Here is a 25,732-nt window from a genome sequence, read left to right as displayed (position 1 = left end):
CTACTTTGAATAAAGAGGCCTAACAATCAGTCTCCCAAGGGGCTGGGGTTATGTTGTTCTGACGAGAATCACAATGCAAAAACTCAAAGGTAAACAAGGAGTGGCTGTTGCTTAGAAACAAGCAGAGGGAGAGGGCTAGTAAAGTACGCTCAGTGGTACAAGAAAGAGAGAGACGGTGGGCCTCATTCAGCTCAAGGCCTGTAGTGTTTGCAAGGGTGCACAGTGAAGACAAAGCCTGACGAGCATTAACAGACAACTGAATGGATTTTCAAAGTGCTGTGTAGTAAACTGCTCTAACTGGATGAATCAAAAGAAAGCAATTGGAAGATGCTGGTATTTCATCACCAATAGCACTATTGCAAAGTTACAGCTATAGTTGTTGTCCAAGAAACATGATGTCAGACACTTTTAACAAAGCTGATACGATGTGAATGGCGCGACACTAACAACCAGCGCTCATGACAGTCTAGAAAGAATACTTTAACATTTTGGGAAATGCGCCTTTTCACTTTCATGACGAGAACTGACCGATCGATAACACTCTCCTGTCTGTACAGTGGATAAGAAGCCAGAGCCAGGAGACTGTTAGCTTAGCATAAAGAGTGGGAACAGATGGAAACAGCTAGCAGGGCTGAGTCCAGAGGTAACGAATCTGTCCGGCACATCTAATTCCCTTAAATCAACATGTAATATCTTTTTGTAATCTGTACCTGGCCAATAAGTTGTACGGCAAATCACTGTAAAATCACATTGATTTTTGTATGAATTAACCAAACAAGATATTAGATGTTGCTTTTAATAAGCTTTGGATGCAGTGGTGGGCAAATTGTGTTGCCTTTAGACATGGTCCATCCAGCGAGCTGTTTCCCCCTTTTTACATTCTTCATGCTAAGCTAAGCTAATCAGCTGCTGACAGTAGCTTTATATTTAACAGACAGATGTGAGAGTGGTGTCAATCTTCTCATACAAATCTCCGCAAGAAAGCAAAAAAACATATTTCCCAAAAAATTAAACAACAGAAAAAAGAGAGAGAAAAGTGAAATGTTTGTCAGCTATTAAGCAAAAATAAAAAGGATCTGCTTGATGGGTACATTTCTGAAGAAATGAAAATGTCACTCGAGTTACTATCCTGTCATTTCTGCCAGCAGCTCTGCATGTGTGTTTGCACCGACATGTTTTGTGGCATTTATCTGTCAAACCTGTGGTTCAGCCCCTTATTTTTACTCACATCGTGTTCGCCGAACCAACCGCATGTTCACAGAAAATCTTCGTGCCTGTAAATGTGGCTCTTTGAGGCTCAATTTAAGCTAAATGAAATGCTTGAGCTTCTGCGACAAGCATTTCATTTCTGGTCATTGAGCCTTTCATGAACACGCAGGCAAAGTTGATGAAAGTGGGAAAAAAAGACATTCAAACAGTATGGAAGCAAAGCATCTTGGAGAAGGAGGAGAGGTTTCAAGACAAACGTAAATAAATTAAGCAATAAATGAACTTCAGCTCTGTCCTCCATAACTGAAACCTTTCCACTCACACAGGAGTTCAGCAGATCATTTAAGTGCTGGAGTCATTATGGGCATGGCCAGCTTTCCATATAACAGCCTGCTGCTGAGGCTTCTAGACACAGACACCACTGCAGCTGGGTGTCTGGGTCCAAAGCCTCTGCAAACCATGTGGGCAATCAATTTCCCTCAGTGCCTGGGTCAGAATGCCTCATTGTACCAAGTGATACTGCATTAAAGGCAACATGATGTTTAAATTAGCACGAGGGAGTGTTGGGGAGTTGGCAACAGAGTATGTCCAAATGTACCCCTTTTTTTCACCATGTTAACTCAATAAGGCTGAAACCCACATAACTGGAAAGAAAAACATTGCAGTGTGAATGTATTTTCAGGCCACTGTATTATATAGTAGAGTGCTAGCAATTTATAGCAGTCAGCTAGCTGTATCATATTCCCGTATCTACAAATTACCTTACAGAAACAAATAACCGTGCTTCAAACAAAGACGGGGCCATCAGAAAGCTGTAATGGAGATTTTTACGAGGTTCTGCATGCTGCTTTTATCTGGCACAAAATAAAGCTGCACCTCAAACCTGCTTCCACCCACACAAACACAGTGACAGATAGACTTTCATCAAGACATGCATCATCACGATTTTCACAGTAAAGCAGTACAGAAGAGAAAATAGTTGAGTATATTAAAAAAACTTTAGAGTTAGTTAGTATGAACTGCGTGCGTTCAAAATGACGAGTCACTTCAAAAAATAGAATCAGAACAGTATGAATGTTGGTGAATGTCTGGTAGTTCATAACTCATGAATGGTGTATATATAATTATTCCTTACTATCTGATGGCCTCATCATCACCTGAGTTATATGCTATCCACTAACAAAAGTCAACTTTTTATTTAGAAATGTATATAGGAAGCACTTTGAATTTTTTTGTTGGGTAAATCCAGCTCCTTTACTTGAGTAAAAGTATCATATCAACAATGTACAAATACTTCAAAAAATTCAAAATTCAAAAAATACTTAGGTACACATTAGGGCAGCAGAATAACATTATTATTTGTTTTGCATGTAGACTAGTAGCTGTAAAAGAGAACGACGTACAACATTCCCTTTTAAATGTGGAAGCATAAAGTACCATTTGGAATTAATAGTAAAGTAAAAGTACCTAAGTACAGCAGTTGAGTTAACGTACATGAAACCCTGTGTTGAGGCTAGACTAGTGGACCTATTTGCAGCCATGTAAAGAGGAGACTGTTGTTTTTGCCAGCACATAATCTGTGCCCTTGCCGGCATGGTACATTGCATAACCATGGAGCGTTATCAAAAGCTGTGACCTGATATTCCACATATCATCTCTCTCTCACACACACACTCTCCATTTCTTTTTCTCTGTGTCTGAAAACATGACACTCTTGTCTTTCACCCATTCCTTCTGAGTCTCATACAACTCTTTTAAGGCTTCTAGTAGGACTGTGTATTGGCAAGAATCTGGTGATACAATACATACCATGATACAGGGGTTACGATTCAATAAACTGAAATATATTACATTACTGTAAGCAAGGCAATACAAAAGTTAACTTTTTTATGCCACCAGTGGGATCTACGTTACGTCACTGTAACATCCAACATCATAGCACCACTTGTTGTGCAATCTGAGACACTGTCTGGCACGAATCTTTGCATGTAAACTATTAACCAAAAATCTAGAGTGTTTTTGAGAATTGTTAAAATATCACAAAACATAATATTGCGATACTGAAGTGGATCGATATTTTTCTTACACCCTTAGTTTCCAGTGGATTTAAAGCAGTTTTAATGTGATAAATAAGAGCAAAGGACTCTATCAAAAGTCTGTCACTTCACCATCAACAACCACTAATGCTCCTCTGAAATGAAATCTGTCTGGACTGGGCTCCGTGTTCAGATGTGATGATCACAGTTCTGGCTTGTTGAGTTCTGCCAGTCCCAGCATGCTCTTTGTATGAGACAGTTGCAACACGGGGAGACTTGCTCAATCGATTTCACTTTATTTACCAAGGGAGGGTTTCCTGAGTGTAGACCTGCAATTTATTAACACAGACACACAAGTGGCTTTGGCCTGCTGGGTGTAGCTATGCCTGGAGCACCTTGAGACACAGTATGTGCCTTGCTCAGTGGCACCTTGACAGTAGCCATAAGGGCAGAGGAGTGTGTTACACATTAACTTTCCCCACCCAGTTTTTTCCAGCCAGTCACAGGAGTTCAAACTTCCCGTCACAGGCCCACTTCTTCAACCTTTAAGTCTCCATCCACTCCAGAGAAAGAGAGTGCCATGGAAATTAAAATGTCTCAGAAGAAATGGAGAAACTGACAAGGAAACATAATGCAAATCTATATAAGCCAAATAAAAACATCAGGACAGGATAGGAGTGCTGATACTTTCTCATTTTAACATTTTCCAGGCAGTTTTATTAAAAAACAATGACTGTGGGTAACAAGACATGTGTATAGTTTCACTCTGAGTCCACTGGTTTTCTGCATCCTCCTCAATAAATGGGAGATAATAATGCATTAAGGATTACCATGAAATTCTGGTCTCCTTTTTAGTAGTTATAACATCTAATATATTTACATTTTAAGACCAAACAAGTTGAGTTTAAGCTTGTATATGCTGCTGACATTCAATCAGTATGATATTTAGCCTGTGCAAATGCATTTTATTTGCATTATTGAAAATTGGTTCTCAGTCTGTTCAATTCAAGGCATAAAAAACTGTTTGTACCTGACCATACAAAGTTGTCTCTGTTGTTATTCTCTTTGAACCATGCGCCTGTAACATAAAACTGAATAAATCCTCCACTTTTACATATCTCGGCATGCTGGGACTGTCGTAGTAAACTCCTCCCCACCTCCTCCTCTACGTCATGCCCTTCGCTTGCAACGCCTCCGTCCTCTTGCCCAAGCCTAATGATCTAATTACAGGCCAAGACTTTGTATTGAAAGAGGAGCCTATACCTGATACTACTGTCCAGCGCCCCTTCGTCTCGTCATCAGCCTCTATGTCCTCTGAATGAGGCACACACAAAGCCTCGCTAAACACCACCTTCAGCATGAGTTCATCCTCTGAGGCACGAGGGCCTCATTTACAAGCCAAATCAGGGTGGGCACAGAGTACCAAGAGTTAGGTTAAATGCAAACTCACCTGATCAACACAACAGCGCTGTTCACTGACTGCGTCATGAGTTGCTCCTACAGCAGGTGCTAAATACAAATAAACTTCAAGGCCAATTGATCCAAAGCTTACAATAGTTTAGTAACTGAGCCTAAAGTATACAGATATCCATTTGGTATCTCTGCGATCTCTGTTCTCAGTTGCCTGTATTTGGCCTCAACCGCGCGTTTCGTCAGAAATTACGTCAACAAAATCAATTATGAATGCCGAACCGATGAAACAATCTCAAGCTTTGGGCTTTTGCATATGGCTTCATGTAAAAAGATCAACCAAAATTGGATAAAATCAGTCCTGGTTCAGGGCTTACTGCATACTGCAGCGGCTTTTGAAGACAGAATCGATAAAAAGTGGGTGTGAAACCCAGATGCTTCTCAAACTGTAGTCATGTTTATTCAGTGATAAAGTATGTGCTCTCTTGTGGTCCCAAAAAAGTGCAGAGTAGATTTCTGGTGAAACAGGAAGTGTGATTGTATCTCTGCTGCACTGAGCAACTTTTAGAGACAGATTCTCACCAGCATTTAGACGAATAATTGAACTGGCTGATGGTTGAAAAAATTACTTTCGAAAAGGTCAACTTATATGGGCATAAAAGAGGAAGCAACATACTGTGGGACCAAACTTCTCTCCGAAATTGAACTGAGGACCTTGCGGGCCTCTACTTTACAAGATGAGCTAACTTCTGTTCTGATGAACTGAAGATGAAGCGCCGCATGACTGACTCCACGCACAACACTGTGGAGAGCAACAACAGCAAAACCACAGCAGTTTTCGTGCCAACTAATGCAGCGTTTAACATGCTCAATAAGGACCGCATTCAACTTTGAAAGCAGTCACAGATCAAAATGAACATCAACATCATCAACATGATCTGTCATTACAGATCACTACACCATGAGAAATACATGTGGGCTTGGTCAAGGGGCTTGCATAACACGGTTCCCGCCCTTGCTTCAGCACACCATATAAGGCAACAATTCATAAAAGAAAAGCAACAATCAGATAGTTCGTATTAGTTGTTAGAACCACAAACACAGAAACTGATCTCCCGCATTGTCAAGCCGTAGAAAGTGTCAACTTCAAACCAGTTTGAGGGAACTGGTTTGATCTGCGCAGCCCAACATAAAAGCTTAATATGTAAAACTCACAGTACTATTCATACTTTTTTACTGTTTCCTTGAACATATTTTGTTGTAGAAGTAGGCTTAGAAAACATTATATGGGGAAAAAACACCTAAATGTCAATTCAACTCGTATGACTTGTTAAGCTCCCTGAACAAAACCTTAACATGTCAAGTGTGCTGATGAAAATGCTACGATGAAACCAAAAGGTACACATTATGGCGACCTATCTAGCTGCTTGTCTCCCAAATCATTTCATAAATAAGGATCAAAAGGGTTAGGGTCTTAAACTTAAAAAGTCTCAGAAAAACAGTTTTAAGGCATTTGTTTCAACTAACAAGAAACAACAAAACACGTTAAGTGTGAAGAGGAGGAGAAGTATTCATCACTAACCTCAAAGGCTCAGGATTCGAGTGACAATGTCCATAATAGCAACCGAACAAGTGTCGCTTACAGTAACCAATGAAAATCAAGAGAAAAATCAGACAACAAAAGGCGAAAAGGGGAATAATCCAAGGTGCCTTCAGAAGGGGGACAAAGCTGTCTGAAGGTGTGGACCACGGGCTAGCCTCACACCTCTGTCTCACAGCGGCTAAAACAAAACTGCAGAGGACGGAGAGAAAAAAAAAGACAATGCAATGGCTGCTGTTTGAAGCAGAAAAGGGAGAAGTGTAGTGAAGCAACTTGTCCTCTCCCTATGAGTCACGCAGCCCTCTCACCATTGGTAGGGGAGCCCTGAGGCAGAGTGCCTTTACCTGGCCAATCAGCGGCAAGTATGGGCCCTGAATGCAAATCGTTTCAGGTGAGTTTGACATGTGCCGGGGATTGGATGATGCTTCAGCGGGGGAGGGGAGAGCAGAGAGGTCCAACCAGAGGGCCACACCTCAAACAGCATGAAAGACGATAGACGGGTTTCTCTTGCAGAGCCGGAGGAGTGCTGCCGGTGCAGGTAAACAGTTGAACAGGTATGCACTTACTTTAGACTTTGACCACACAATATGGGCCTGGCATGGTTATTAAAATCTGCACGGCAGCTCAGAAGTAAAGTTCACACCCCTTTGTGTGTCCCATTGGAACATTTGCAATGAATCGTGAGTCTATTAGCCGTGTCAGGGAGCCAGTTAAGCTGCTGACTTGTGGGGGAGTTGTTCTGCCGGCAGTAGAAAGCCCCATAAAACAACTTCTACCAGTGGGAGGTACAAAGAAATTAAACTGTAAAGTCGACTGCGTTTAGGTATCAGCAAGTGCTTCACCTCAGAGGGCCAAAAAACATTCTCCTCCCCCTCCTCCTCCTCTTTAACATTCAGTGATCATGATAACGGCAACGCTCCTGCTGTGAACAAACATCAAATGCACTTTTAACTCAAGCACCTGTGTTCGTGTCTCAGATTTTACATTTAAGTGTCAGAAAGTGTCAGAAAGTGTCACAGATCAGCCGCAGTAGGTGTCACCGATCTTTTTACTGTCACATGTCTTGTTAAGTTTGGAGGACACAGATATAGCTAAGACTCACAGGAAGCGGTGGTCTGTGGTGAGCGCTGAGCACTTTGTGTCTTCACACTCTTTGGCTCTGCATCAATTTATACATGTTTTCCACTGAAAAGCCCCACGTAGTGCATTCAACAGTCAAATATGTAAATAAAACCTGCCTCAAATTGGGATTGTTGGGAAAGAAGATAAACAGACACAGGACTTGGAGATTGATGTTTAATTGCAACTGCAGCGGGGTCTGTTTGTCACGGACGCCCAAATCACCATCTCAGTCTCCACCGAGTGCTCTCTCATCATCACATTAATTCTTCCTGGCCTCTGTTCAATATAGTTCGGCTCAGAGCAGAACGCATCTGTTTGCCTCAGAGCAAATTGATAGCCTTGTTGTGAGGGAAAGTTACACCAAACAAGCTCCATTCATCACCGCCTCTTGGAAATACTGTCCACAACTCCGAAGCAGTGGAGGAAACTTCTTGTGATATTTACGCTGACGGTTAATGCACTGCAGCACTGCTGAAATCCAGGACAACTATGTAAACATACAAAAGCACACACATGCATGTACACGAGCTGAAGTAATGTTACTCCCCTTGTGTAAGCCGTACAGATAAACAAAATCTCTGGGGAAACAAAAGTTTTAAAAGATCATCTCAGGCCCAAACGAAGAGCTGCAGACATTCAGCACATTCTTGTCAATGGTATGCATGTAATGGATCTATTGTGTGCCACCACCTTACCACTATCAACAGGGTACTTTTCTGGGTCCGTAATTTACCCGTACTCTAGATCCAGAAATCCCATTTATATATTTACACCGTGTATCTACTCTGAAAGAGAAAAAAAAAGCCATCAAAGGAAAGGAAACTTTAGAGAGCTGCAGTGCTGACGATACGCTTTTAGACTCCTGAAGGACAAATTCAGCATATTCTTTGCAAAATGAGAAAAGAAAAGAGACCCGTAATGAGACTGCGCTACATTCCAGTGACCTGTTAATTGTGGGTAATCAGCTGTGTCGAAAAAATATTTCCCTACCAGGAAGTCTCTTAAGAGGAGCAAACAAATAGACGAGAGGGCATGGCATCAAAAACAACTCATGGCTCTCTCTTCAATGAATACTAAGGAGCACATTTATTCCTCTACGTGTGCCAATGAAGCGGAAACCTCTTGGTGCTGGAAATGAAAGCGAACGTGGAAGTGTCAAAAATTGCAGTTCTTGCAATGGCCAGTTGAGGCTGGCTCCAACAGCGAGACAATCCCCATAGGGCCCCATGTTAAAATATCCAATTTTACAGCAGTAACAAACATTTTTACAACCTGGTACAGAAATGGGTTTGGTCTTTATACCTAATATCCCCATTTATGACAACTAAAATTTTATAGTTGTCGCCCATTTGATGGCAATGGCAGGAGCCACCCACGTAGAGCTTCACAACTTGTCTTCAGAAACCGATGGGGGACGTCACGGACACTACGTCCATATTGTATACAGTCTATGGAGCCAGTATCCTCTGAGCTGTCCCTGTAGTTTCTGGTTAGGGAAACTGCAGTAATGTGAATTAACTAAATGTCTCACTGAGGAAGACAGAAAGAGAATCTCTACAATCTATCTACACATGAACTATAATTACATAATACATACATACTTTATGAGTCTTTCAAAATCAATTCAACATGTCAAACAAGCTTGCAACCATTCCAAAAGCCTGCAAAGGCAAATCTGAGGATTTGTTTGCTTTTTTTTCCCAGCTTCATATCATAAAATGACAACGTAAAAGAAATCCCCTGACATTAGTTCAAGCTCTGGTGATTTCAGACACTTCATGAGCTTCATTATTATTTGATCAAGCAAATACACCTGAAAAACACCAAAGTTACATAGACACAGTACAATATAAAAGAAAATGTCACGTTAGGTCAATATTATTTGTAGATCCCAAAATGACATATTTGCTTTACAATCTGTACTACACACTCTATTCTTTGGCTCCTGCATCAGATCAGGAAAAATTCCACTTTTTACAGGAAGAAGGGGCAAACTTCAACAAGCCAGGAGGGATCAGGATGGATATGCAAACACATCTTTAACATGTTTAAGTTGATGTTTGGGCAAAAACAGACACTGAAACATTGAAATCATTGTTTTAAGGTTTGGATTGTACACGAGACACACATCTTTGGTTTACAGTGTTTGGAGAGGCTCATTAATGGCCTCAAATCTAGACTAAACTTTAAAGCATCATGAATGTGAATATTATGTGTTTTTTTTACTGAACGCAGCAAAAACAAAACTATTTGCACTTATCCTCTCCAAAGGATTTACAGTTCTTCCAATTATCTTCTGCAATACTGAACGCAAACTCACCCAGATTTGCACAACAAATCACATCTACACTCTGGGGGAAAAGCAATAAAAGTGAAGATGTTTAAATTGCTGGTGCTTCATGACATGTCAGTGGGATACAATTAAAATCAGCCCGCAGTGTGAGAACACAAAAAGCCTGTCGAACACAGTGCATTGTGTTCTTGCTTTATTTCTACAATGGTGGTGTACTAACACAATCAAGACACAGTCTTGTTCTGGGATCAGTGCAGAGCCAATTGAACCTGTAGACTCACTGAAAAACATACCTTTCCTTTGCAGCCTAAGAATGAAAAAAATCTTGATTCTTTTGTGCGAGCTCGGCATACAGACGCCAACCACAACAGGCCCAGCCCTAAAAGGCCCCATTTTCTGCGTTAACTCCCCATTAAAGGGCAGAGCACAGCAATAGGTGACACCACAGAGCTGCTGTGGTTAAGGCCTGTAACAGTGTCAGTGAATTCCCTTTAACCCAAAAGAGGGCCATAAGATAATTGCATGCTGTTAATCTTTCTGCTTGTCATTTTGAGTTGCTAGATTCACATTAGAATATTATCATTAGTATATTAATATGACAGAAGTTCACTTAGTTATTCAGCTTACTACACAAATGTCTATGCCAATAAATGTTATGTCAGCCAGAATGTTTATTTTATGGGTCAAAGTTTAGCAAATGGAAACCCTCAAATACAGCACAACTAGTCCTCGCTGTGCATTTTAGATTTATCTCGGCGTGCCCTACAAAGTTGCACCTGACAAACCACTCCAGCAAGAACTGCACTCATAAAATCCAGATCACTCAGTAAAGAGTTATTTTGGAGTACCGTGTGACAAACATTTGTGAACGATCCTCGACAGGATGAGATGTGGGAGCCTTTGGAGGCCGCACAGAATTATTTGTGTGGCTTGGAGGTCAGCATTGATCCAGAATGCTGCAGCACATGTACTAACAGAAACGAAGAAAAGAGATCATATTACTCCTGTATGAGCTTGTCTGCACTGGCTCTCAGTTAAACAACTAATTGAATTTAAAAATCCTTCTCCTCACCTACAAAGAATTGGCCGGGCACCATCATATCTTAAGGAGCTTATAATACCATATCACTTGTGGTTCCAAAAGTCTCAAAAAGTAGGATGGGAGTCCAGAGCCTTCAGTTGTCAAGCTCCTCTTCTGTGGAACCAGCTTCCCGTTTCAGTCCGGGGGTCAGACACACCACATTTAAGAGGAGGCTTAAGACTTTCCTTTTTGATAACGCTTATAGTTAGCGCTGGATCAGGTTTGCCTTGGTCCAGCCTCTAGATATGCTGCTATAGGCCTAATCTGCCGGGGGACTTCCGAGGATACACTGAGCTCCTCTCTCGAAAGATGGAAGGCAGCCAAGGTGCTATACAAATATCACAGTGTTTGTGATTTTAAAGCATGCCAGCTGGTTGAGGTCAAACTTTCTTGTTGCAACAAGTTTGTTCAATAAGCCGACAGCTCACAGTGCTAAGAAAACGTCATCATTCTCGGACAGTGACCATCCCGACTCGAACGTGATTCATTGTGCTGACTGAGTGTGACTGTGGTGCAGACGGACCTGCCAAAGAGCTGTGTAGGTGTACAGCTATGAAGCCAAAGCTTTCAGTGTGCAACAGCTCATCCAACTGGATGCGAGTGATTCAGGAGCAGTTCGCAGCAGAGAACAATGCTCAGACCACAGGCCTTTAATAGATAATATTCAGTGTGCATGTGCATACAGACATGTTTTCCCTCCTGTTTAGTCAAATATTGCAGCTTGAGATGTTATTCCTTCAGAATGGGAGCTGTATGACAGGAAGTAATCACATTAATACAAATTTAAAAAATCAAATCAAATGTCCAATCCTCTTTTGCGGTTTGAGTGTTTATTTTTGCAATTAATATAAAATAAAATACTTAATTTGTGGACCGGGTTTAAACCTAACTGTGTCTGTCCGCTGTTTGTTTTCCTGCTGCGTCTGGAAACGGTGCTGATGAGACATACAGTAAAGCTGTTGAACAGATAGGCAGGGGCTAGCTGTTGTAGTCGCATTACGTCTACTGCTGCCGAATCCACATACAGACTGCAGCTCATTAATTATTAAATACAGAGAGCAGGCCAACAATCCAGGTCGTCTACATCACACCTCTGTGGGCTGTAAACAGCTACCTGCAGTCAGATACTGGCAGAAAGCGTTCATTGTTGCGCGACGTCACCGAACCACATAACTGCTGTTTCTCATGCAGACGTCTTATCAGAGACAATCGCTGAGGTTTTAAAAAAGTCCATCTGTGTCACACCAGCTAATTCCGGGCTAAGAGCATAGCGTGCTCCAGTGTGCGCCAACAGCCAGCAGCTTTTCACCCGAGAGCTCTAGTTTATCTCAAGTTCATTATTAATAAAATGCCATGAGGCCCTAAGAGCATATTGCTCTGTCACTCAGGGCCTAGATTATAATACCCATTGGCTGCATGCAGTTCAATAATTTAACCAGCCTGAGGACTGCCTGTCACTTTGAAATTAACCCAAAAGGAGAAAAATAAATAAAAAATGACTGTCAGTGAAGACAGACACTCGCCTCTCAGCAGATACGATGAGCTGCCTGAGCTCGCTGCGAATTCTGTCAACTCTGTCTTCGCCTGTGTTAAGTCACATTTGTTGAAAGAGTTTGTTGAAAGTTGAATGAGGAAAAGATCCTTTGGCTTCTTCGAGCAAAGCTCACTCTTTGAATCCAAGCACCACTGGCTGAGCTGACTCATGAAAGGCCTCCGTGAACCACTCACTGCTACCTCATTAGCTCCAAGAGACATGAAAAATGACAGGGTGAAATCCCATTATGCGCCAAAGTTGCAGGCTGAGCCAGTTTCTATTTTTGGTCTGGAGCTACTTTGTGTGGTCAAACTACCGTAAGGTAGAACACTACAACCCGAGCCATCACTCCTTAACGTAATTACACATACATCAGTGATACAGCTCACTACGCTGTGTGCTTACATGGACCCGTAAAAATACCTAAGTAATGCGGTTAACTAATCTCATGATGTCAACATGCTGCCAGAGTGGACACGTTATACTTTGATTCATCCTACAGTAATTCTTCCTGCAGACAAAGTATACTGTGGCTAAGGGGTTTCTTACTTTCCCTGGTATCTGGAGCAACATAATCTCATGCGATGTCCTATTTCAATTTTCATTCAAAGCAATAGTTTGACATTTTGGGAAATACACCATCTCTGCAACAAAGGTAATAAGCGTATTTCCCAAAATGTCAAGCTAGTCCTAAATGTAAAACTGTTCACGCTTTTAGACGAATACAGTCTCTTCTCACTTGATTATCACCGCAAAGTCTTTATTATTGCCTCAATTTGTCATTTTTTGACTACTTTATGAATAAATACTTTTCATCATTGAAGCCAGTATTTTGTTTTACTTTTAAATCACTTTGTTTTCTGACACCTGAATCAGTGTAATTGGTTGAAAAAGAAACAACTAAACTTTAATACTGCATTTACACGACAACATACTTCAAAAACAACGTTGTCCTCTTTTGTATGCTAAAAGTAGCTTGTCTGGAACGCTGCATGACATCATGACAATGCCCGAATTCATGGAGAAACTCAGGCACGATGACTCGTCCAAGTCACATGCTTGTGAGACAGGCAGCAAGAGAGCAGAGTGAGGCCACAGGTGGAATTTCCCCTCGACTCTCCTTTCTCTCTGACGTCAGGTCCAGTGGCAGCGGTTTACTGCCGCAATCAAACATGTCCGACAAGGTGATATTCAGGTGTCACAAGTCTGAGGTTGTGAAACAGCCGCGCACAATTCAGGAACTTTGCAAACAGCAGTTCCTCTGCAAGCCCTCAACAGAAAACAGGCAAACATGAGGTCTCATTTCTGCACGTAGGAAAGGGGAAGTTCAACCGTTTTATTTCTCTTTTCACAGGTCGTTTCCTGCATTTCTGCAAGTCATTTGAGGTGTCAGCCATCTCATGTGATTGTTTGTTTTGTCGAAGCATAAGAACATTGCCATCTTGTGGTTATTCCTAAGCCACCAAATTACACTAAGTTACACCTGAGAATGTCATTGCTTACAGATGCTGGCTTTAGAAAATGTTTTTCTCTCGTTTTAAACTTGCAGGAGTTAGCAAGCAAGTACATTTTTATTTGTAGCTGCATGTGTGGACACATAATAATAAATATATGGGTTGAACAATGTCACAATAGTTCCTAAATACTCAAAATATCTCTGAACACGGTTACAGGGTTGAAAACCTGTTTTTTTTAAGATTACCACGTGCCAAATTGCAAAAGATTGCCAGTCTCTTGCAAGGCCACTCTGAAAGCTTTTGTGAAACTGTAGTGCTGCTTTCTAAATAGGATGAAAGCTCAGATCTTCTTTTTGTGTAGCGAATCAATATCCAGCAGCCCATTAAGGCGGGCGGGTACGTCTCGGGCAATAAGAAGTGTCTAATGTCTGAGGAGCTCCTCGTCACTGGAGGGAGAACAGCACGGGAAGGCTCTCCATTATTGCCCTCGGTCAGGCTGCTGATGGTGACATCACTGTCACAGGATAAGAAGGCTACCGGGAACTGCTTTAACCTCAACCACACAGTCTCCTGTCTGCAGTGTGCGCACGCACACACACACACACACACACACCATATCACTCAAACCAGAGAGGAAAGGGGGAAAAGAGAGGCTAAATGTGTGGACAGAAGCACGGCAGGATGTTTCTAAAACAAGGGCAACGTGCTCGAAGCAAACATGACGATCTCCACACTGGAGTATTTTTGGAAAGTCTTGCTCGTGAAGACTTTCAAGATTGAAGTTTCCAGTTATCCACAAGCCCTTGTTCCCACCATAGGGAGCTCGTAAGGGGAGAGCGGGGTGGGCGAAAGGGTTGCTGGGTCCAGCTGGTCCCGTCTCTAGCGGGACGGACAAGCTAAGAGCTCGTAACTCTTCGCCTCCCTCTGCGTCACAGCCGCCTCCTCTGAAGGGAGCAACTGCAGTCGACCAATGAGATTGTGTTTGTCCGTCCCATGATACAAGCATCTTAACTGAAAAATGTAAACATCTGGCAAACATTTAGACTTGCCACACAATTAAGTTGATCAACTATACTATGGTGAAAAAAAACTTTTGCCAGGAATTGAAGACATATATTGGTAGAAATTGGGAAAAACTGGATTGATGAGGAAGCTCAATGAGTATTTCAGACTCACTCTCAAAGCAACTCTGTCTTATTTTAGTGAATATATTCAGTCTGAGGCCTCTTCAATTGAATCAGTGACTCACGGTGGAGTTGGATGATGGGAAAATATGTGGACATAGCTAAAAAATGACCAAAACAATCTCCGAGAGCCGAAGTTGACATATCAAAACTGCTTAATTTATGCAACCAACAGTCCAAGACAAAAAGACAAGCAGTTTACTGTAGTTGAACACTTAAAAGAAGATTAAATATCCACATTTTAGAATCTGGAACAAGTCAAATTTGGGCATTTTCGCATAAAAAAACAAACAAACTGAATGATTACTGGTAGTCTTTATGCGATCAACCAATGGATTAATTGATTGATCACTCCAGCTCAAAAAACATTTTACTCTGATAAGAGGCTGAACATCTGACCATGTTAAAATTCTGAGGGGTTATAAATACAGTAAATTAACAAGGTTCAATGTTTTGTAGAAAAGACTACACCTGGCATCAGGGTGAAGATTTACAATAAGTCGGGCTATGCAAGACTAAATTAGTGCTCTCTGTTCATATTAGCTATTCGTATTAAAGCTCTGAACACAAACAAGCACTACAATGTACTGACATTCCTCTTGATGTCTATCTTACAAATGAGTGGTTATTAAAGGGGGCATCTCTGAAGCGCGCGCACACACACACACACACGATGACCCACACAAAGGGGAGACACAGAAATGGAGTCGTAGGCTGAAGACCATGTATCCCAGAGGACAGTACTATCATCATATGAGTTCAGTCACACTTCTTTAGCTGCAGTGTGATCACTTTGATCAGCGTGATCACTGTGATCACTGTGTTCTGAGTGTAGACAAAGTGCAATAAAAACACCTAAATTGCTGTAATATTCTACAAGCTATTATCAGTTTTAAGTCATTTCACATGAAAAGCACCAGGAATAATGTAGTAATTAACATAACTCCAAAGGGTCCTCACATAGGCCCAGTACACGTACAGATAGGCCTACATTGTCAAGGACACAAGAAAGTAAGCAATAAGTATAAAACATACTGTGGACTCACCCTGGTAGAAGATGTCATCAGCAGAGCATTATGTCCTGGGCTCATGTTAACAGGAAGTGGTTATCCTCTGTCCTCATGAAAGCACGGTGTCGTTAAAGGTGAGGCAAGCGGTACTGTAGCTCCATCATCCCACAGTCACCCGTCGGCTTTCACCATCCTGCCTCGTCCGTGTGCTTTCTGACACAAGGTTGCAGTTTTTCCTCGACTGGGGCTGATGCGTGGGGAATTCCGAACAGTCACATTTTCCTGGGAAATGATTGGCCCGGCACCAGAGTTTGGCTGACGGTAACCTTGTAGTAGTAAGAAGGAATCAGGAGCGGTGGTTTCAGTTGAGCAAATATGGGATCGAGGGACGAGGGTGGATTAAAAGACGTTATGAAAAAACAAAAAGAAGTGGTCGCGCCATGCCCTGTTGCTTAAAATGTAAATACTGATCCAATTGATATTTTATTCTTAATACTCGTAGGATATGATTTATATGTAATCCATTACTGGAATTTCGCTAACCATTAAACAAACTGGTATCTAAACCACGCAGTCACAGGTGTCACTTTAAAGGCAATTTTGTCAACAACGCGATTTAGTCAAATTAAGTTGCGGACGAAAAAAAAGCGGTTGTAGGCTACAAGCTTGCGTTGGAGGGTTTTTTTTAGACGAGTTTGTTTTTCTCTACTAGACTACGATAAGTGTTAGCACAGGGAGATAAAAGTGGAAATGGGCATCTTCCGGGAAGGTCCAAGCCCTTGTGCGCTGAGAGCAATCGAGGATAACTTATTCACGGGCGGGGTCTAAAGCAACGTAAGATCCCTTGAAAAGGACAGGCGTGAATTGCGATAGATGTAGCAAATAGCTTAAAAATACTCGCCAGTTGTCAATAATGATGTGATGTTATATTTCTGGGATGGTCCACCGCACAAAAAGGAATTATTTTTGAAACATGGACAAAAGTGTGTTCGCATACCCGGAGTCGAACCCGGACCGCCTGGTGAAAACCAGGAATCATAACCGCTAGACCATATGGGAAAGACCTCTATATATAGTTGATTCATCTATATTTACACACTCTAATCCTGTGGTTTTAAAAAGCTTTGACAAGTCAACGTACTGTGGTTACCATGATAACTACACGTTCATAGCGTTACATTAAAGCCAATCATGTTTGTTTTTAATCTTGTTCTTGATCGCTTTGTCGTGTAAATTACAACACCTGGGGGCTAGGTACCATCTAGTGGTCTTTAACTGTTACTGGTGATTGAATACAGGACGTCAGCCATAAATACCCTGTGTTGGTAACGGTTACTGGTTATACCCAAAGTAGAATTCAATATTTAATTAATTAACAAATGTGCAAAGAAATAAATTAATACGACGAACAAAGGAGGGGTAAAAACCTTAAAATCACACGAATTGCTACAGTGTTCCAAACAAACTAAATATGGGTGCTAAACATATGACGTAATTGTCTATGGACTTGAACAAGTGTAAAGACGGGGTCTGTTGGCTGTCTACAAAATACTTTAGCTGTATAAAGTACGACCTGAAATTGGTTCACACAAATAAACAGGTTTACCTGACAATACTACGTTCAGTCATACGATTAGCGTGTGTTTATGTGGCTCATTACAGCTCACAATTTACAGTCAGTCGATTAAAATAGCCCTCCTCTTTCTAGTGTGAGTGGTAGCGCCCGTAGACTAGCACAGGCAGCCAAATATAAGACAAACTAGCAATGGTTGGCTAGTCAGTTAGGAGTTAAAATAATACATCGAGAAAAATATATATATTTCCCGACACATAACCCATTTACGTGTATGCCAAGGGTTTAGGTTTCCGTGTCAACAGGATGTCAACTCCAGCAAGAAGACGTTTAATGAGAGATTTTAAACGGTAGGCGAAAGGAAAACATCAGCGAAGTAGCTGTAGCGCAAGCTAAAGCTAACAAGCTAGCTTGTTAGCTTTAGCCCATAGCGGCATTCTGAACTACAACTTTAATACTACAAATATACACATAAACACTGGGGGATTATAATCGTGTTTTTGGCGAGGGTTAGTTGTGGGTAGTGTAAACTAGTGAATGACTTAACAGGTAACGACAATAACGTTACTGGTGACAAGCGTTGGCAAGGCAGCGACTAGCAACGGTGGTGTTGTGCAATTCATGCAGGTCACTGCTCGTAGACATAGATGTCGTGTGTCGATGTTTTAGACACTGTAACATGATATTCGAGCCTTCCCCGAAACTGTTAGTGGTTATGTTCATACGTGATATGTGTGGGCCCACTAGTCTGTATTTGTAACTGGGTTATTGACAATGCAATTCATTGGCCAGATGGCCCTTCACAGGCAGATGAAAGGTAGATGAACACTGTCCAAATACACACTGACCATGGGAGCCCTGATAGATCACTATCGAAGCCTGAGGATAAGCAACCATCTGCCAGGCAGTTACTAACAATCTGCGGACACTTCACATTCTTTCTTATCTACAGTATTTTCTTACCAAACAGAACAGATGGTCACAGACAGAGGTTTTAAGAGTTAACCCACAGTATTTCTCTGACAACGTGACCAAAGGACTGAACTTTAATAAACATTCATTAATTAAGAACTTGGCTGAAATGGCCAATCAGGTAGAGGCATTGTTCATTTTCACTGAGATAGGACTGTGCTCTATAGACAACTTTATTTCTCACTTGACAATATCACGACAGTATGATTTATATCATTATATTACCAAAACAGACATTCCAGAAGAGTAATTAACATTATAATAAGGTTTCCTGTGTTGATGTATATCCAGCCAGAGTGTTTTCCAAACTCTCAGCCCTCCTTCAGCATACAATTGCCCAAATGCCCACCCAGACTTAGAAATAGAACATGGGGATTATATTCCTGTTTTCCTATTCAATGGAGCCTTGCTGTCTGCTGATTTGTTTTGCTCTTTTTTAACAGCATCTGTATTTTGTGACACCATTGTGTTTTTTTACTCTATCTGTCAGACTGCAAGAGGACCCTCCAGCTGGAGTTAGTGGGGCACCATCAGAAAACAATATCATGGTGTGGAATGCTGTCATTTTTGGGTAAGTTGATTTGTTAAAACCTATTACATTAATTTTAGTAATCAGTTGGTTTGTAGAAATAGTCACTGTGATAAAACTAGTTTATATCAGCGGGGTTTGTGAGTATTTCAAATTAGGGTATGAAAAGTGAATTTGATCTTTTTGTAAGTGATGATCAACATGTTTTCTCAACTCTTTTAGACCTGAGGGAACACCTTTTGAAGATGGTAAGTCCTGCTAAAGCGCTTTACATCCAAATAATGTGTATTTCCAACCCTAATATTGCACATGGAAAGTTAAATATGATGGTAATGAGTCGATTTTAGATGGTGCCTCAGATGGTTTAACTAATAACTGCACTAGACTTTGTCAAGTTGTCCAAGAAGGTAACCCTTTGACTTGGAGTTATTTCTTCTTCAGCATCTGTGGACCCTGAATAGTAGTTTTAAGTAGTTTTCTTTTGCCCGCACAATTCCACAAAAATAATCCATTTCTGATCACTAACTTGGCTGCTGAGTTACAAAAATGATGTAGTCTCGTTTTTGAGTGTTGTATCAAAATCACCAGATCAAATTGACACATGCATTTACAAGTTGGCTAGATTACTGTAATGCACTGTAACAGTTACTAGTTGATGTATCTCAATTCATACAATGCCGTTTCTTCTGACTTCCAGGAACCTTCAAACTTACCATTGAATTCACAGAGGAATATCCAAATAAACCTCCAACAGTGCGATTTGTCTCAAAAATGTTTCATCCAAATGGTATGTTCGTAATATATATCTAGCACCAACAATTTCAGAAATTACATTTTGTTACACGTATCCCTTATATTATGTGTGCTCCTCTTTGCAGTGTATGCAGATGGAAGCATATGTTTAGATATACTTCAGAATCGTTGGAGTCCAACCTATGATGTCTCTTCAATCTTAACTTCAATACAGGTGATCCAACATTCCTTCATGCACATGAACACATTGTGTGCCAATGCGAATCAGGATTAGTTGAAGTGACAAATAAATAATATCCACAAGTAATTTATACATTACGACTGTGTGTTATGTCATAAAGCTTCATTTGAAACATGTGTTTTTGTGTATTTCAAGTCTTTACTGGATGAGCCAAACCCAAACAGTCCAGCCAACAGCCAAGCAGCCCAGCTGTACCAGGAAAACAAGCGGGAGTACGAGAAGAGGGTTTCTGCTATTGTTGAACAGAGTTGGCGTGACTGTTGACCCCCGTTGTTATCGTTCGAGTAGGAACAGTGTCCCAGCCCCCAAATCAAGAAACCACCGATCAAGAGAAACCGCTGATCTCACAGAAATAAAATCTTAAAATACTTCAGTATATTTGTCCCATAACTGTTGCTACATTTGTATGCTGTTGTGTTGTGGCATTCACTCCTGCCGAATGCTAGTGTTGGGCTGTAGCGTACGTTTGTACAAAGTAAATGTACCTTGTTATATCTGGGTTACTTGCTACATGCACCAACTTGTTTCTTAAAATAAAAGGCAATAGCCAGTCTGTCACTTTTCTCCCTGTTTAAGCTAAACCGGTTGGATGACACAGTGACAGTTCATTCGATGTGCTTGCTGTGTGGTTTGCTGTGTCGATACCAACAATACATATTTACAAAAAAAAAAGCTGTTCATGGGTGTTGCTCCTTTTTTAGTGGCCTCACTTTTGGTTTTGTTTCTCTCTTTTGAATGCCTTTAAGAGGGATCGAAAATGAACCCGGCACGGACATCCATCCAGCTCAACAGATGCCTTTGGGGGTCAATTTTCGCTCAACTGTTGATGTAAAGCCATGCGTTTGAGTTTTAAAAAGTGTTATAGAAATTGGTGAATACATTATGTCCCTCAACACAGAAACAAGATGTTTAGTTACCTTTGTTTCACGCAGTTTCATAATACTGACATTTAAAGGCTGTGTGAGAACATTGCTATGCTATTTTACAATCTTACATAACAGGATGGTGTCTGTTTTCAGATAATAAAACTTTGCACTGGTAACCCATGTAACAAACATGTACATTTTCTTGTAAATAAAAAAATAAATATACATCAGTTGTCTGTTGCTTTTTAACAGACAACACAAAAAAATACATCTGTCATCAGTTCAGATTTATTCATTACAGCCGTGAAAACAAGCAGACAAGTTAACTGTAATCACACAAACCAACACATCCGACATTGAACAAAGATCACAGTTTCCATGAGAAGAGTTCGTGATTTATGGACGCGGCTTGTTTTTGTAGAATGACAGTGGACAGCGTTGCTGGTAGAGAGATAGAGACGGATCACTACATTGACACCGATATGAGCATCTGGCTACAGTGTGATGCCTCTCATGAGTCGACTGTCAACAATGTTCCACAACAAGCAGTGACAAGCTGCATTTTCTGCAAAGTTCCTTAAAATAGCCAGAAAAAAAAAAAAAAAGTGGATCTCGGTAACAAAAACCTCTTAATTCCCAAAGTAACTGGAATATCATCAGGACATGACACCACAAAGTACTGAAGCTTGTGCAAAAAGTTAAACGAATAGAAGACGTGGAATGGCAGGAGACCAAAAAAAAAAAGACAAATCACTTATTGTAAAGCTGCTGAAGCTGAAGTATATTGCATGGCAAAGGAATGCAGAAACCACAGGTGATCCCTGAAGGATTCTCCTTTATTAATGCGTGTTGTAAGTTTGTCACATAGAAACGCAGAATTTACTCTCGAGTGTGATTTGTACTGAAGTCTAAATGGATGTCCAATGTTTTTTTTGTATTTTGCCCGGCATGCACATCAGTGAATGGCCTGAGGTTTCACGAGCTCGTACCGTCCCACCTGTCCCTCCTGTAAAAGCTGACCAATGAGCTGGTCTTTGTGCACTTTGCGACTGACGATGAGGAACCGTTGGCGTCCCTGTCCGTACGACTTGCTCCGTAGGCTGTATTTCTGAGATATCTGGTGGATCTGCTTGCGTTCGTCGTTGGTGAGGTCGGTGGAGAACCGAAGATCGTCCTGACGGTCCGAACTGGCGTAGGTACGAATGATGTCCTCGATGTCGCGCTTGCTGAGCTGGTTTCCGGTTTTGTCCGTGTCCAAACCGAAACCTTCTCTGGAGAACTGCTCCTTCACTCTGATGGGCTCCGCGATACCTTCCCCATCTCGGCCCAGACCGCCTCCTTTCCAGCCCATCTTGCGGAGCAGCTGGTTCCCGATGTTGTCCTCCTTAATCTCCTGCTTTATGGCTTGCACACCAGAGCGGGCCAGGATCTGGGATCGTGATATGGCGTCGCAGTGACCCTCCTTCCTGAGGTTGGATTTGACCACGGCCTGTGTCTGCCTCAACGTGGTCAAGGCCTCCTTTGCTGCAATGTGCTTCACTATTTTCTTGGGCCCAATCCCCGCGGCTACATACTGTCCTTCCAAGTAAACCTCGCACCTCCATCGATGATCCGGCAGAACCGTGAACTTGTAATCAGCAGTCACTTTATTAAACTGAGCCGTGTCATTAATGATACAGATTGCATTTTCAGAGTTTTCCAGGATGACCAACTCACTCAGATGCTTCTTTTTGACAACCTGTTGTCCAAAGCGTCCACCGGAATCTGATTGATTATTTCCTCTGGGGTATTGTGATAGTTGTTGTTGCGGTTGTTGTTGTTGTTGTTGCTGCTGCTGTTGCTGTCGTTGCGCCTGGTTCATCCGAAGTTTCCTCACAGCGTCTTCGGCCGCTGTATGCTTAGAGCTCTTTTTGGTACCCGTTGACTGCGCCACCAGCTCGCCCTGCAGGAAAACACTGCACAGCCAAGCAATGTTGTTGGGGAGCAGGTCAAACTTATAGTCTACCTTCATGCGATTAAAAGCCGCAGAGTTGTTGAGGATGCAGATGGCGTCGTGAGCGTTATCCATAACCACAAACTCCGTCCAGTGCTTCCGTTTGTCCGGCTCGTATTGGCCCTTGGAGCTGGGTGTCGGTTTGTCTTCTGGGTTTCGGAGTGCAGGTAAAAAGCCGGGGGTCGGGCTGTGCATCTGGCACACGACTATGTCGTTGACCACCGACTGTCTGTATTTGCGCTGCACCACACGAACCTCCACTGTTTTCAAGAAGAGCTTAACAGCCTGCTCAGAGGCCCGGTCCCTCGCTCCATTTTTGCTACCGGAGTACCCGGTAGCGAGATACACACCCTGACATCTCAACTCACAGGCGTAACCGTCGGTTGGTACTTTCCTGTTTTTCGGTAGGTCGGATTGAGGAATGTCCTTCAGGTTGACATAAATATACTCGGGATTAGTCTTGCAGGCCTGAATGCTGCGGCTCAACATGAAATTATAGTTCGGTGATTCACTTCCAGTCAAGAACATCGGGTCCCTGAACGCAACAGCCAATGCAGACGCTACATTGGAAATCAGCCGTTGCTTCTCATCCAGCGTTGGCTGAGATATAGGAACCGGCTGTGATGAAGAGAGCGACTGAGATGTGGTGGGACTGCTCCTGCCCGGGCTGTTGTAGACTCTGCTGAACGGCCTGCTGGATGACAGCCGGTCCTGATGACTGTATCCCAAACCCTGACGTCCTGAATCCCAGCCTCCTGCCCTGCTTGCTCCCCCGTATCCGTTGTATCTCTGGGGCTGAGGACAGGAGTCTGAACCTCGAGAGGAGTGGGCTTCATACTTGGTTGAGTAGTCCTGCTCTGTTTTCACCATAAAGTTTGAGGTGGACCAATGTCCTCCATACCCCAACCCACTTGTGCTACCTGAAAAAATCTCCCTGTCTCTGTCTCTGTGGGTACCCCATGAGTCAGAAGTGTACAATGGCACTCTGTCAAACGCAGGCCTCGGGGAGGCGGAGCCCTGCGCTCTGCCGGTGCCGCCATAGGACGTGTGTTCGGAGTTCCACTGCCTCGCACCAAACGACTCGCTCCTCCTGCGCTCCTTATCGTTCTCCTTCTCGTCAGCGCCGGTTCCTCCACTGCTGCCACCACTCACAAAGTGCACGGGCTCAAATCGAGGTCTGGAACCAAATTTTGACATAGGCATTTTCCTCATGGGCTCGTCTCCTGCAATAACACAATACAGGTTAAAAAATAAACGTCTGATTTGACTTAAATAACAAATACATAAATCATCATCTACGATGGGAACAAAAGGGTTAATGTCATAAAAGTCCCATGAAACTTCTTCAAACGGGATGTTGTGGCAGGACTGGTGTATGTCTATATTTTTATTATTGTCAACAAATCCCATGGAAAGTTAACAGTGAGTAGCTCACAGAGAACAGGACAATGTTACCCTAGTGTTGAATTTTTAACGTTAATTGTTTGTCTGCCCAGAGAATTCACTGGTGTTTTAAACAACAGTGCCCAACTGTTTTAAGGATATTGTGTGTTTAGTTTCTAGAGAAGTTTATTTTCAGTGGGTATGAACGGGCTTCACCTGCAAGCAAACATCGTCAGTCCTTATTGCTGCAACCCGAAGCCCTGAGACACACCTCTGACTCATGTTACTGCAACATCTACGATACGTTTGGATTGCCCCAAAAACAGCAAATCAGCCTTTTGCTCAATTAAGGAACTAAACGTGTGATAAAATATAGATTTGGACATAAAGATGTCACAGTGACCCACAAACAGTAGATAACAACACGGCAATGGAAACATGTATAAACAAACGCAGAATATACAGCCCAGATCAACACTCACTGCCATCAGAAGAAGTGGGTCTCTTTTTTGCTTCAGAACTAGGACTTGGGTCAAAGGAGGGCATTTCGCCAGTGCCAGTCCCTTCTGCCATCACCAGCACCATCCAAATCAAATCCAGGCCATACCTGTTATTGAGGCCAGAGATGTGAGTTAGACATTACATTAATGGAGGAAATTCACACACACACACACACACACACACACACACACTATCTGGACGTACAGAGTTAATACTCCATGCTGCCTATAAAGGCTCAACACATCCCGTGGAAAACAAACACTACCGGCTAGCAGCATGCAGGGACTGAAAACACCAACTAACGCTACGTGCCTGGACAAAAAAAAAGTATATATATTGCACAACTAGAAATCAAGTGTCAAGTTACGATATAAAATGAGGGAAATACAGTTGCATTTCGAACCAAAACAAGGCCCTGACAGAATGACGCAGTAGGCCAACATAGTTCATTTCTCACACGTAACCATGTTGTAGAAACACACGTATATACATTTAAATGTGCGACTTGTTAGCTGCGTCAACTTCCTACCTTAAGGTGTAGCCTTTGGTCCGATTTGTATCGCTGTACTTCGACAGTGCATGTATTCGTGTGATCAACCGGCTGATATTATCGTAGCTAGCCTATTTTAGCTAGCTAACGTTAGCTAACATGGGCTCCCCCGGTGGCGGCTGCTAGCATTAGCCAGCTAGCTGTTAACTAGCCTTGAGCTAACCCCAGCTTGCACTTCAGCAGCCACAACCTGCTCATATAGTTTTGTATCAGATTCAGAAACCAACATGTACGTTTGTGTCCTCTGGGTGTAATATCCGAGACGAGGTTGGGTTGAGATGATGCAGAAAACTCCTGGAGCTTCAGACACCCATTCAACTAGCTAACTAGCAGAATCAGCCATTTTCTGGTGCAGCTACAGTAAAAATCATGGCGTCTGTCACCGCGATGACCCACAATGCTTTGCCGCCGGACAGTTCAAGCCCAGTGGGCTGC

The 25,732-nt window shown here is 42.2% G+C and overlaps 3 protein-coding genes across 5 annotated transcripts in view; 1 reads left to right on the top strand and 2 right to left on the bottom strand.

Annotated features, from left to right (window-relative positions):
- The window catches only part of elf1 (E74-like ETS transcription factor 1), a 37,214-nt gene extending 20,844 nt beyond the window's left edge, over positions 1-16,370 (bottom strand). For 2 of the 3 annotated variants that reach the window (XM_079269096.1, XM_079269098.1), the window contains exon 1: positions 6,238-6,430. The gene's annotated coding sequence lies outside the window, so the exon portion shown is untranslated. Of the gene's footprint in view, positions 1-6,237; positions 6,431-15,972 lie in introns of those variants that run through there. The other variant, XM_079269097.1, reaches the window with a different exon arrangement.
- Positions 16,371-17,684: 1,314 nt separating this feature from the next.
- On the top strand, positions 17,685-21,069 carry ube2a (ubiquitin-conjugating enzyme E2A (RAD6 homolog)). The gene is made up of 6 exons (XM_079268294.1): positions 17,685-17,859; positions 18,972-19,052; positions 19,233-19,258; positions 19,708-19,797; positions 19,889-19,977; positions 20,140-21,069. The coding sequence occupies exons 1-6, from the start codon at positions 17,816-17,818 to the stop codon at positions 20,266-20,268; spliced, it is 459 nt and encodes a 152-aa protein (XP_079124420.1). The 5' UTR covers positions 17,685-17,815; the 3' UTR covers positions 20,269-21,069.
- Positions 21,070-21,157: 88 nt separating this feature from the next.
- nkrf (NFKB repressing factor) lies at positions 21,158-25,652 on the bottom strand. The gene is made up of 3 exons (XM_079268645.1): positions 25,277-25,652; positions 24,729-24,853; positions 21,158-24,086 (listed from the first exon to the last, which is right to left on the bottom strand). The coding sequence occupies exons 2-3, from the start codon at positions 24,829-24,831 to the stop codon at positions 21,826-21,828; spliced, it is 2,364 nt and encodes a 787-aa protein (XP_079124771.1). The 5' UTR covers positions 24,832-24,853; positions 25,277-25,652; the 3' UTR covers positions 21,158-21,825.
- Positions 25,653-25,732: the final 80 nt, after the last annotated feature.

This window comes from Melanostigma gelatinosum, assembly GCF_949748355.1.
Source record: "Melanostigma gelatinosum genome assembly, chromosome: 5".
Taxonomy (NCBI): domain Eukaryota; kingdom Metazoa; phylum Chordata; class Actinopteri; order Perciformes; family Zoarcidae; genus Melanostigma; species Melanostigma gelatinosum.
The sequence above is the reverse complement of the archived record's forward strand: the minus strand, read 5'-3'. Positions and strand labels throughout refer to the sequence as shown.

What these genes read in the sequence shown, in the direction of transcription:
- nkrf (XM_079268645.1), bottom strand. Translation starts at nt 24,831, where the DNA reads ATGGTGCTGGTGATGGCAGAAGGGACTGGCACTGGCGAAATGCCCTCC. An exon ending in ACCCACTTCTTCTGATGGCA is followed by an intron (nt 24,087 to 24,728) that starts GTGAGTGTTGAT and finishes GTGTTATTGCAG; the next exon opens with GAGACGAGCCCATGAGGAAA.
- ube2a (XM_079268294.1), top strand. Translation starts at nt 17,816, where the DNA reads ATGTCAACTCCAGCAAGAAGACGTTTAATGAGAGATTTTAAACG. An exon ending in TGGAATGCTGTCATTTTTGG is followed by an intron (nt 19,053 to 19,232) that starts GTAAGTTGATTT and finishes CAACTCTTTTAG; the next exon opens with ACCTGAGGGAACACCTTTTG. An exon ending in AAAAATGTTTCATCCAAATG is followed by an intron (nt 19,798 to 19,888) that starts GTATGTTCGTAA and finishes TCCTCTTTGCAG; the next exon opens with TGTATGCAGATGGAAGCATA.